The sequence below is a fragment of the Typopeltis vanoorti genome, chromosome 13 (assembly GCF_054136105.1).
Source record: "Typopeltis vanoorti isolate ZY-2024b chromosome 13, IOZ_Tvanoo_1.0, whole genome shotgun sequence".
Classification (NCBI taxonomy): Eukaryota; Metazoa; Arthropoda; class Arachnida; order Uropygi; family Thelyphonidae; genus Typopeltis; species Typopeltis vanoorti.
In genome coordinates, this window is record NC_143561.1 from 22,875,956 (window position 1) to 22,889,379 (window position 13,424).

Below are 13,424 nucleotides of genomic sequence, written 5' to 3' on the forward strand. Positions count from 1 at the left end.
ATTCCATGCCTCTTCTCTCCATGTGAATTTGTGCACATTTTGATGTTGGAACATGGTGTTAGTAATAACCAGTCCATGTCCTGAGCAGAAATCAAACAGGTATTTGCCATTATTATTAGATTTTGCTCTTTCCTTCAAATTTTCTGAGAATATTTTTATATGTCTGACAATTATTTCCCACTCTGCTATTTAGATCCCCAATAAGGACCGACTTTTCCTTTGTCACTGTGTCAGTTGCCTTCTTCAAAGCCTCAAAAAATTCCTCCACTTTTATCTTAGTAGAACCTTCTGTGGGACCATAGGCACTCATTGTCCAGTTCCCCATTCTCATATTTGCTCACATCATTCTACTGGAGACTGCCTGCCATTCAAGATTAGCCTTGTATTTGGTGTTGAATAATATGACTACTCCTTTTTAGAGCACCACGTTGTGTTCACCCTGATTCTCTGGCAAACACAATGGGGACCTTGTTTAACCAGCGACACCCCAGCCGGCATGCAATTCTGTGTTGTTGTACATCATTTGATATTTTGGTTTAAGCCAATAAGAATACAATATGGTCGGCTAAATCCCAAATTGCCAGCCCATCCTCATTCATTCAGTATTCAGGTAGATACCTAACAGGTTGCACCACGAGAAGGTGAGGATTGGACATTAGGTCAGAAGCCATGGTCGCTTCTCAGCATTCCTTTAAAGGATAGTGGAGGTCTCCCCTCAGTTATATAGTTTTGACCCTTAAACCCCCCCCCATAACATTAATAATAAAGTAATTCAGGAAAATTCTTGCTTCTTTGTCTCTCTCTCCTCCCACTAACTCTACAGTCAATATGCAATTATTTAATAAAATGGAAGTGTTCATTGTTCTATTTTCATATATAAAAGTAAAAAAGTTTGGTATATACATGAAAAGTTTGGACAATAAATGTTTTTCATAAGTTAATTTTTCTTATATGTACCAATATAGACTTACATTATAAAGCTGTTTATCTTCATGTAAGGAATAGAACTGCAAATGTCCTGGCTTGCCATTTATAACTAGAGCTTTTGTTCTTCGGTCATAGAGCATACCAGTTGGTACAAGATTATCATGTACAGGTTTCGATATATATCTTTGAGTAAGTCCTTGAAAAATCTGAACTATTTCATTCTGGGCACTAACAAGATGTATAGCTAAGAATATAAGAAATTACAATTGAAAAATGTTATAATCGCAATGTAAATAAGATTAAGTTATTACTACAGCCTATTGCATAACAGCTGATTATTCAATTTTCTATGTTAGTCCACAGCTATCACCGCAGATTCAAAGTTTCACTGCATTTCTGGTTCCATAATCTACCTATTATAAACTAAAATGACTTTTTGTTTATAATTTTATAAACATTTTATAAACTAAAATGTTTATAAAACTTCTAAACTGCTGATGGGTGAAGTTTTGTGTTTGGAAGAAGAAAAACAAGTAAAAATCTTAAAGATAATAGATAATGCATAGGCATAAGACATGCCGATTGTTCATATTGAACTTCTCAAAGTTTATTACAAACTTGCTCATTAAGAATTTCAAAGTGAATAAGTGAAATTATTAGTATCAAGTAAACTGATTTCCACCTCTAATACAAAAGGAAAAAAGGATACACTGCTTTTGTTATAACACTTGTTTCTATAATGCTTGACTGCCAGAAAAAAGGACAACTATAGGTTCAAATTTTAGCAGTTAATAACAATAGCAATTATTAAATAACAAAAAAATAAAATTAAAACTGGAAAATATAAGTCTTCTCCTAGCAATAATATGTATTGAGATCATAAAAAATGTTAACATTTATGTTATATTACAAACATTTTGTAATTCCTCTGTCTTTGGGTATGAATGTTACCAGTGCCAATTTTGTGGGTATGTTTTATGTATTTAGTCTACTGGCAACCATGCGCTTCATGTGTCACCACTTCACTGGCGTTGTCGGCACACTTTGGCCATAAACTGTTTTCTTGTGTTTAAAAATTTTGCCCGAAAATGAGTAATCCAAATTAAAAAAAAAAAAACGAACCTATAAATTTGACGATTGGGAAGAAGACTATCGTTTTATCCAGAGTAAAGAAAAATAAATGTTTTTGCTTATTGTGTCATGGTTTAATTTAGCTGTATAATAAATGTTACATGTATATTTATCCTACTTTGATAGTTAATTTGTTAATTATTATTTGATATGATAAGTATAAATTTTCATAGGAAAAAAAAAAAAAAAAAATATATATATATATATATATATTGGTGCCTGCCACTCTCTTCCCAATCTCGAATGCACCTGCAACCAAACCAGGTTGAGAACCCCTGATCTAGAGTCTAGATGAATCTTTTCTAGTCTTTCTTCTGCTGTTCCCATGTTAGTCTATATTAGGCACAGGCATGTATTTTATCCAGAGAACTTGAGTTTAATCCCACAAATCAGAATAATTGCTTTTCATTATTTCACATAATAATACCAGTTTGGGTTTAGGAATATGAGATGGCAGTGCTTGTCTGCTATATTCTCGCAGTCCCAAAAGTCTTGAAACTGCCTGGTCCTGAACTCTCCCACTGACAACTGACAGACTGGCTGCTGTTATACTTGGTGATGATGGACTTATGCAAATTACTTTGGAGGTGAAAAAGGCATTAGCGAATTTGTTGTTTTACTTATTTAATCTGCCTGAGTATCAAGAAGGGTTGAATATTATGCTATTATTTAGTCATTTTTTTTTCTTATTAAAAAAAAAAAAAGTTCTCACAAACTTAATGTAAAAAAATTGTTTTAAGAAATAATTTAAATATTAATCCAATGTTAAAAATATCATTAAATGTTCAGTCTTCACAAGTTCACTATCTCATCAAAAAGATCCAAGCACCCTTTCGTGGTAATGAAATGAAAGATTAGATGTGATCATCTGTGAAAATACTAGTGGTGGTGGTGGTTAGTGGTAGCGTTCTTTGTAGTTGGTGGAGACAGAGAGATGTAAAGCAGATGTCCTCCTCGATGAGTCTTGGGATTCCCTGGAGGTGTCGTAATAATAATATCCACTATATACATCACAACCATGGTTCATATAGGTATAAAAGGAAGATTGCAAGATTATCTAGAAAGATTACAATCTTCCTAGATAAACGATAACAGTAAAATAGGCCATACTAAAGAGTTCAGTGACTTTCAACATGGCACTATCATAGGATGCCACCTTTGCAACAACTCAATTTGGGAAATTTCCTCCTTGCTGCAGTGATCAAGTAAGTGATCACATTGTATAAAGGGCTTGGAAATCCTTTGAAGAAAGATTAGAAGCATCCTATGCAAATGCAAATAAGGTATTCTGGCTGACCATCCGCCACCTTCAAGGGAGGAAATAGTGCACAGCAAGGGCAACAAGGCCTCTGATGGTACACTTTTAACTAAGAAGGATATCCTCCACAGATGGAGGGAATACTTTGAGCCTTCTTAACCCAGTGGTCTGGCAGCTGTGGACATCCAAGAAGTGCAGATCGGGCAATGACTAGTCTCACAGCAGAAGAGGTCCATTTAGCAATAAAATCGGACAGGGCTGCTGGTGATGATGAAATTCGGCCCGAAATGCTAAAAGCCTTAAATCAAGACTGTGTTCTCTGGCTGACTCGAGTGTGCCAGGCTGCTTGGATATCTGGGCGAGCACCAAAGCAGTGGCAGACAGGCATAATAATACCAGTCTTCAAGAAGGGAGACCAGAGAGATTGCAGCAACTATCGTGGCATCTCTCTCTGCTCAGCCTGCCTGGGAAAGTATATGCTAGGTGCTTGGAAAGGTAAAAGAGAATAGTTGAGTCAGAGTTCCAAGAAGAACAATGTGGCTTTCGTCCTGGTAGAAGTACAACTGACCAAATCTTCACTTTAAGGCAAGTCTTTGAGAAATCTTGGGAATATGCCAAGAATGTCTACACATGTTTTGTGGCCTTGGAGAAGGCATATGACCGGGTTCCTCGGGATAAGCTTTGGCAAGTAGTACAGGAATATGGATTGGATGGCCAACTATTAGCTACCATCAAATCCCTGTATGAATGCTCGGAGTTTTGCGTCAGGGTAAACAGCACAAAGTCTGAACCTTTCACAGTCTCGACAGTCTCCGCCATTGGTGTCTTCTGTCAACTCTCCTTTTCATAATATTTATGGACTGGATTGATAGGCACAGCCGAGGCAGTGAGTGTGTCAAAATTGGAAGATGTAGCATTGGACGTCTGCTTTTTGCAGATGATATAGTTCTGCTTAGCCACAGATGACCTTCAGCAGACCCTGGACAGGTTTGTAGCTGTTTGTGCAGAAGCTGGAATCAAGATCAGTGTAGCCAAAATGGAAACATTTGTGGTCTCAAGACAACCATCCCAGTGCACTCTACATGTGAGTGGAGTCCCACGAAGGCAGGTGGAGAAGTTTAAATATCTTGGGTCCATATTCACGAGTGATGGAAAGTCGAATTGGCTCAGCAAGTGCAATATTATGGGAGCTTGGCCGTTCAGTAGTGTTGAAGAGGGAGTTAAGCCAGAAGGCAAAGCTGGCTGTCTTCAATACAGTCTATGTCCCCACCCTCACCTATGGCCATGAGAGCTAGGTAACGACTGAAAGAATGCAGACACGAATCCAAGCGGCTGAAATGAAGTTCCTTCGAGGGGGGGGGGGGGGTTTACAGGGCTGACAAGACTCGATAGGGACAGCAGCTCTGCAATTCGGGAAACTCTCAATACTCAATCGCCGTTCTCCATGTTGAGAGATCACAATTACGATGGTATGAGCACCTGGTCAGAATGCCACGAGCGGCTCCCCCAGCAGGCCCTCTTTGCCAAGTCAGGTGGGAGACCAAAGACTCGTTGGATAGATTATATCCAAAACCTTGTGTGGACACGTCTGAGAGTTCTACCAGAACTCCTGAGCTTGGTGGCGGAGGATCATGACCACTGGAAGTCCCTCTTGCAGCTGCTGCCCCCACAACCCAATTAGGAAAGGTGAGCCTTGAAGATGGATGGATGGACACACATACACAGAATGATTTGATTATTTGACAGAACAGAGTTTTTGGTCAATTGTTTTAATTCTAACCTAGATCTCAAATCCATGTAGTACTATCTCATAATGATCCTGTACACCACCCCCTGAGGATACATATCAGGAATTTGATGATCTCATATCCATAAGTTGTTGAATGCTAAAATGCTAAGTTGAATGGCCAACTTCCCAAAGCATTTGACTATGAATGCCATATTATTCTAGACACACACACAAACACAGAATTGATTTGATTATTTAACAGAACAGAGTTGATTATACAAAATATGATGCATTCCACCTTCTGCTGAATTACAAAATATTATAGTGTTTTTATCACACCATACATGCACTGCCGCACGTCACGCTTCTAGTTTTTGAACACTAAAATACTGCTCTTACAGCAGTATTATAGTGTTCTTTTCAATCTATGCATGCTCCACTAAGTTGCACTTCTGGTTTTCATTTCAGTCGTGAAGAGAGAAAAATGAGCCACCATTACATGTTATAGTTATGGCACTTTACTTGAAAATAAATCTCGCACACTTGAAGTGTGCAAGAAAATGTGCAAGTTTTTCACATCATAAATACGTTTCGATCAAATTAGTCATCATTTCCAATCAATTTTTAATCAGATTAATGCATTAATTTAGTTCAATATTAACCCTACACATATGTTACGGTATGCATGATATATGTAAGAGACATTATTTTTCAAAAAAGTATACTTTTCTCACAACATAATTCATTAACAAAATAAACCAGTAATTTTAAACAAATTAAAATTGGCATAATCTAATTAAATATTGTAGCACATCTATACATCTTAGTCTTCCAATATCTTTATTCCTCAAATAAGTGTGCAACTGTAATATAGTATTGTCTTGAGATTATTTTCACAGGTCACAACATAAATTAGCTTAGTGTGATTAAATGCTCGATATTTTATATACCAAAAAATGCTTTTCAATACTGTTATTTAAAAAAATTGTCTTACAAAGACAACTCAAAGACTGGATCATGTAATTAAATGCATCATGATAATTGAGTAGTTCCACATCGAGTGCTACCTACTTTCTTGCCTTCGTGAATTTCGGTATTTGTCCTTCCTATTCGCCTTCATTATGAACAATAAATGAAAGAAAACAAAACTGAGTTCTGGTGTTCATTTTAAACCCACATTAAAGGAAAGCATTTCTGTATAATTACATGTAATGTACAATGAGAATTAAAGAATGTATTACTTTGTTTTCTCAACATAACATTTGGTTTGGTGCTTTTAAATTCACCTATAATATTTATATAAAGTGGATCGGTAACTTGAATAAGTAAAATTGTTTTGTGGTCAGTAGATTTAAGCTTTATATCTGGAGCTCTGTGCATAAGATGATGAAAATCAAGCTAAAGTATTCCCACAGATGCTTCACATTTATACTCAGGGAATGTGGAAATCATTAATATATGTAATTTTTACCATATTTGGTGATGCCTATTTATAACCACTCATAAGGAAAGCATATTTCACAAATATGTATAAAACACTCAATATAATTCATTCAAGTAAAGAAATAAACTAAAATACCAATACAAAAAAACTGCTGTCAACTCTCACTATAAAAAAAAAAACTAATAAAAATTTCCAGACATCTTCCTTGCAAATCTTCATAGTATTGATAATGTTTATTTTTCATAACTAATATAGAATATATTACACTAGCAGAAAGATTTTATTTTCTCTAATTTTTTAGATGGATTTTTCCATTGAAAAAATTTGCAATGCTAGTGTTTTCAAACTGCATACAGGGTTCACTTCCAGTACTGAATAAAATCTCTGATGCATAAAAACCTAATGTTGCATTTGTGAATTCTAGTTTCAATATTAATATTTACTTTCCTTTGACAGAATATAAATCATTAACATAATGAGAACTAGAAATAGAATAACTTATATGAAACACTTATTAGTCATTTTGGTTAAAACTATTGTCATGTATCAATGATCATTGTAAAGGTCAACTTCTAAAGTAGTTTATACAGTTAACAGCAAGCACAGATGGCAATACATTTCTGATTGCAATGTAAACACGGTAGAATGAGAAGGAGTGAAGCACAATATATCATCAAATTCCTGACATCACAAGGGGTGTGCAGAATATGATAGTACTACATGAAAAACTTACATCATCACTAACTTCCTATCTACAATTTTCCTCCAAATTAATCTCTTGCCTGTAAAGACTCCAACATTATCAGATCTTATATTCTGTCTTCTAAGGCACTTTTTACTGTATCAATCCACCTATATCTTGGTCTTCCTCTGGATCATTTATCTGCCAACCTGACAGAGAACACTGGTTTTGCTAACCTTTCCTCTTCCATTCTGTTTAAGTGACCATACCACCTGAGATTACCTCTACTAACACATTCCTGGATGCTAACAATGTCAAGTTCTTTTCTTATATCCTCGTTTTTAATATCATATTGTCATTGATGCCATATGTCCCTAATCTTTCTCAAGAGTCTCCTATCTGTGGTCTCTAGTTATTGGTCAAGTGTTTTATTTCTAGCCCAGCTCTCAGATCTAAAATTGGATTGAACACTGTTTTGAATACAGCTAATTTAGTGTTTTAACTACTTTCTCTCATATTCCATAAAAATTTATTCAGCTGACTCCCTACCATACCAGCTTTATTAATTCTGTTGTTTACGAGATCTGACAGAGAAAAAATGAGTCAGTGCCTGTATCTCTTTTCATTTAAAAAAATTGAGAAAATCAACTACAATCTCCTACAAAATAGTTCCTTCTGAGTTGACACACAGCTTCATTATGATGCTGCCAACATTCAAAGCAATTATGCAGATCATTTTCTGAAAGGCTGTTCAAGATCTCCATCATTTTTTTCTTTCAGAATGCAGTTGATATTTTCAATGTTTCTGCCTATTTTCATTCTCTTTGTCTTGTTATTGCTGACCTTCATACCATATCTATTACAACAGTTATTCAATTTAGTCAGGGAATCTTGCAGACTTGTACCAGATTTATTTAGAAGTATAACATCATCTCCATAAAGTAAAGTGAGGAGATTAACATGTCCAATTTTGATATCAGGTTTAATAGCACTCTCCTTCATAATGGGATCCATATTGATAATGAATAACAGAGGAGATAATGTACATCCTTGTCTAACACCAAATTTAACATTAAACTCTTCCTGTACTTCCTTAAATTCTAACTGCTGAATTACAACTCAAATAAAGACTAAGCATTACTTGATGTAATTCCCTACTGACACCATACAACTGTAGTCTGTTGAATAGCTTTTCTCTCGCCACTTTGTCATATGCCTCTCCAGATCTACAAAATTTAAATACTGATCTTTGTTATATTACCATGATTTCTCAGCTATTATGTTTGTCATAAAGTGAAAATCTGATCATGACAGCCTCTATTTGGCCTGAATTCATCTTTTTTATCCCAAGCTTCCCTTGCACAATATTTCTCAATTGTTTCTCAAGTATACTTGCAAAAATCTTACCAGGAACACTCACAGGGAAACACTTCTATTATTCTCCATTCAGTTTTATTTCCCATTGCATATATGGGTACTATGAGAGCTCTACTCGAATCATTTGGAATTTGTCCCTCGGTCCAGGCTTTCTGAACTAAGCAGTGAAACCACTGCACTACTTTTATACCTCCAATACTTGATAATTTCTAGTGAATATCATCTACTCCAGCTGCCTTTCCACATTTCAGGATTTTGATGTCTTTTTCTACTTCAAGTATGAATGTGTATTCCTGATTGCATGCGTGTTGAGTGTTTTTTTACCACCGTGCTGTCGTCACTGCTTGTTTCATTTAGCAATATTTCAAACTAATTACTTCATACATCAAAGATATCTTTTTCTCCAGTTTTCATGTCACCTTTATCATCTCCAATTCCTTTTACAGGACACTTTCCTCCATTTCTGAACTTTTCTCAACAACCTCCAGAATATCTTGGCACCCTCTTGATATTTATTTTCTATCCCATGACTTTTGTTTAGCTAGTTTTACACAGTTTTAAAGCATCTGTATTCTCTAAGAGTACAAATAAGTCAGCACAAGCTGACTTATTTGCCAGGAACTTTTGATATGCTTTCTTCTTTTCCTATACTGCCTCTTTAAATTCAGATGTCCACCATGGAGTTCCGATTTTTCTATCCTTGCAGACAACCTCACTATATGCTTCTCTGGCTGAATCAATGTATTCTTCAAGATTTTGCACTAAATCTCCAAGGTTCGGTTTCTGTTCAAAAACTCTTTCATTTTTAATTCAATAATGTTTGTGTATTTTAGTCTATAGTTCACATCTGAGTACTGCTCAACTTTTATTTACTTTAAAACTTTCTTACATGTTTTTCTTTTCAATATGAAATTCAATTTCATTCTGCTCGAGACTAAATGGTGACCACTTCCTATTTCAAATCCTCTGTACACTCTGGTGTCCTGCACCAGGGGGAAAATATCACTATCAACAATAACATAGTCAATGAGACTTTTCTTATTCCTTGCCTCCTCTCTCCATGTGAAGTTGTGCACATTTTTGTGTTGGAAAATGGTGTTAGTAATAACAAGTAAATGTCCTGAGCAGAAATCAAACAGGTATTCGCCATTATTATTAGCATTGCTCTTTTCTCCAAATTTTCCCAAAATATTTTTGTATGTCTGACAATCATTTCCTACTCTGCTATTTAGATCCCCAACAAGGAACAACTTCATCATCATCAAATTCCTGATATGTACCCTCAAGGGTACATATCAGGAATTTGATGATGTAGTACTACATGAAAATTTTATGTCATTACTAACTTCCTATCTACAATTTTCCTCCAAATCAATCTGTTACCTGTCAAGTTCAAGATCATAAAGGATATTTATGAAACGGGGATCGTCCCCAAAGATTTTACACAATGCTCTATCATATCCATTCCTAAAGTAAATAATGCAAACAAGTGTGAAAATCATCGAGCAATAAGCTTAATATCACATGCTTCGAAAATATTACTCAAAATTATACAAAAAAGACTAACAAAAAAGGTTGAAGAATATGTTGGCAATGACCAGTTTGGATTCAGGAAACAGCAGGGTACAAGAGAAGTAATCCTAGCTCTAAGAACATTTATTGAAAGTAGATTGGAGAGTAATCAAAATACTCTGATAGTCTTTCTTGACTTGGAGAAAGCCTTCCATAGTATTGACCAATCAAATGTTTCACCTCCTAAAAGCAATAAAGGTAGATTGGAGAGATAGAAGGTTCATAATCTTTACAAGCATCAAGAAGCCCTAATAGAAGCAGCCAGCAATACAACAAAAACCGCAATAGCAAAAATACGTAGAGGTGTAAGACAGGGGTGCTCTCTTTCACCCATACTGTTTAATCTGTACATTGAAGCAATAAATAAACTGAAAAAACTAATAGAAACAGGAATTAAGATAAATGGAATTGATATTAACTGGCTACGGTTTGCAGATATAGCAGATAATGAAAACAAACTGAAAGCCATCCTAACAAAGATGGAAGAAATCTTCACACAGCACAGCCTAAAAATTAATTATAAAAAAACAAAATTATTAATTACAAATAAAGCAAATCCAATGAAAATAAACCTGGAAATAAATAATAACATACTACAACAGGTATCCTCTTTTAAATATCTTCGAAGTCTTATCACAGAAGATGGAAGAAACCAATCAGATATTAAAGCATGAATAATCCTAGCCAAAAAAACCATTCTATAACAGAAGAAACATTTTTACCAGTAAAGGACTCAGCATCCAACTCAAAAAAAAGGTTAGTGAAAACATACATATGGAGCATTGCATTATATGGTTGTGAAGCCTGGACTCTAACAAAACAAGACATGAAAAAGTTGGAGGCATTTGAACTTTGGTGCTGGAGAAAGATGATGAAAATTAGTTGGACAGAAAAGAAAAGTAATGAAGAAGTTCTGAATATAGTTCATGCAGAGCAGTCGTTAATGAAACACATCAATAAGAGAAGAAAAAGCCTAATTGGACACCATCTGAGGCATGGGGGACTGATTACAGAAATAATGGAGATGGACTGTAGAAGGAAAAAGACCACAAGACAGACCATGAATTTCATATATAAATAACATAATGATGCTAACTGGTGCTAAGAGTTATGAAGAGATAAAAAGGAAGTTACAAGACAGGATGTTGTGATGTGCTGCTATATTTACCAATCTTCGGATTGATGCACCAAAGAAGAAGAAAACCTGTCAAGACTCCAACAATGTCAGTTCTTATATTTCTATATTCTAAGGCACTTTTTACTGTATCAGTCCACCTATATGTTGGTCTTTTTCCTGACAATCTGACAGAGAACACTTGTTTTGTTTTCCTCTCCCATTCTGTTTAAGTGACATATCACCTAAGATTAGCTCTGCTAACACATTCCTGGATGCTGACAATGTCAAGTTCTTTCTTAATATCCTCGTTTTTAATACGATATTGCCATTGATGCCATCTGTAATCTTTCTCAGGACTCTCATATCTGCAGTCTCTAGTCTTTGATCAAGTGTTTTACTTCTAACCCATCTCTCAGATCCATAATTTAAAATTGGTTTGAATACTGTCTTGTATACAGTTAATTTAGTGTTTTGACTAATTTCTTTTTATTCCATAAAAATTTATTCACTTGACTTCCTACGATACCAGATTTGTTAATTCTTTGTCTATTTCCTTATTTAATATACCATCTTCACTAAAAATCATGCTTAGGTAGCTGAAATGTTTTACTTGTTCTGTAGGCTCTGCAATCTGTAGAATCTCTTTCAAAATGCAGTTGATATTTTCAGTGCTTCTGCCTATTTTCATCGTCTTTGTCTTGTTATTGTTGACCTTCATACCAAATCTATTACAACAGTTATTCAATTTAGTCAGGGAATCTTGTAGACTTGTACTGGACTCATTTAGAAGTACATCATCATATGCATAAAGTAAAGAGCTGTGATTAACATCTCCAATTTTGATATCAGGTTTAATACCACTTTCCTTCATAATGTGATCCATATAGAGAATGAAGAACAGAGGGGATAATGTACATCCTTGTCTAATACCAGATTCAACATTAAACCATCTTTCTGTACTTCCTTCAATTCTCAGTGCTGACTTACAACTCAAATAAAGACTAAGTATTGCTTGATATAATGCGCTATTGATACCATATAACTGTAGCATTTTGAATAGCTTTTCTCTTGGCACCTTGTCTTACACCTTTTCCAGATCAACAAAACTTAAATACAGATCTTTGTTATATTCCCATGGTTTCTCAACTATTTGTAAGTCAGCAGTTAGAATTGAAGTATGAGAAGATGGTTTAATGTTAAATCTGGTATCCTCTATTTTGCCTGATCCAGCTTGTTTTTAACCAAGATTCTCTTCCACAATCCTTCACACTGTTTCTCAAGTACACCGGCATAAATCTTACCAGGAAATACTCAATAGAAAAATACTTCTGTAATTCTCACATTCAGTTTTATTTCTCTTTTTATATATGGGTTCTATGAGATCTCTACTCTAATCATCTGGAATTCGTCCCTCTGTCCAGGTCTTCTGAACTATGCAGCCACTGTAAGACTTTTATACTTGCATACTTGAGCTACATTTCCACATTTCTGACTTTTTCTACTTCAAGTATGGATACATATTCCTGACTGCATGCCTGTCAAGTGTTTTTTTTTTACCACTGTGCTGTCACTGATTATTGCATTTAACAATTTTTCAAAGTAATTATTACATACTTCAATGATATCTTTTTCTCCAGTTTTCATGTCACCTTTATCATTTCTAATTCCTTTTACAGCACTCTTTCCTCCATTTCTGAGCTTCTTCAACAACCTGCAGAATATCTTGCCACCTTCTTGATATTTATTTTCTATGTTCTTACCAAAGTCTTCCCATGACTTTTGTTTAGCTTGTTTGACATAGTGTTTAGCTTTCTTACATTTGTCTCTGTATTCTCTAAGAGCACAAACTGACTTATTTGTCAGGAACTTTCCAACTTTTCCTTTTTTCATTGTGTCAGTTGCTTTCTCTAAAGCTTCAAAAAATTCCTCAACTTCTGCCTTAGTAGAACTTTCTGTGAGAGCATAGGCAAATATAAGTCTTATTGTTCAGTTCCCCATTCTGATATTTGCCCACATCACTCTACTTGGTATCTCCTGCCATTCAAGAAGATTATCCTCATATTTAGTGTTGAATACTAGACTACTCCTTTTCCTTGATTTTCATTTCCTTAATATAACATTTTATATTTATTGCTTAGAAAGATCTCACCAGTTTTTGTCTTTTTTGTTTCAGTCACTGCTATTATG

At 35.0% G+C, this 13,424-nt stretch overlaps 1 protein-coding gene across 2 annotated transcripts in view; it reads right to left on the reverse strand.

Annotated features, from left to right (window-relative positions):
- l(2)05287 (WD repeat-containing protein l(2)05287) overlaps positions 1-13,424 on the reverse strand; it is a 211,380-nt gene that overhangs the window by 106,154 nt on the left and 91,802 nt on the right. For both annotated transcript variants that reach the window (XM_090402934.1, XM_090402935.1), the window contains exon 10: positions 972-1,171. In XM_090402934.1, the coding sequence (XP_090259060.1) occupies positions 972-1,171 (200 nt within the window). The remainder of the gene's footprint in view (positions 1-971; positions 1,172-13,424) is intronic.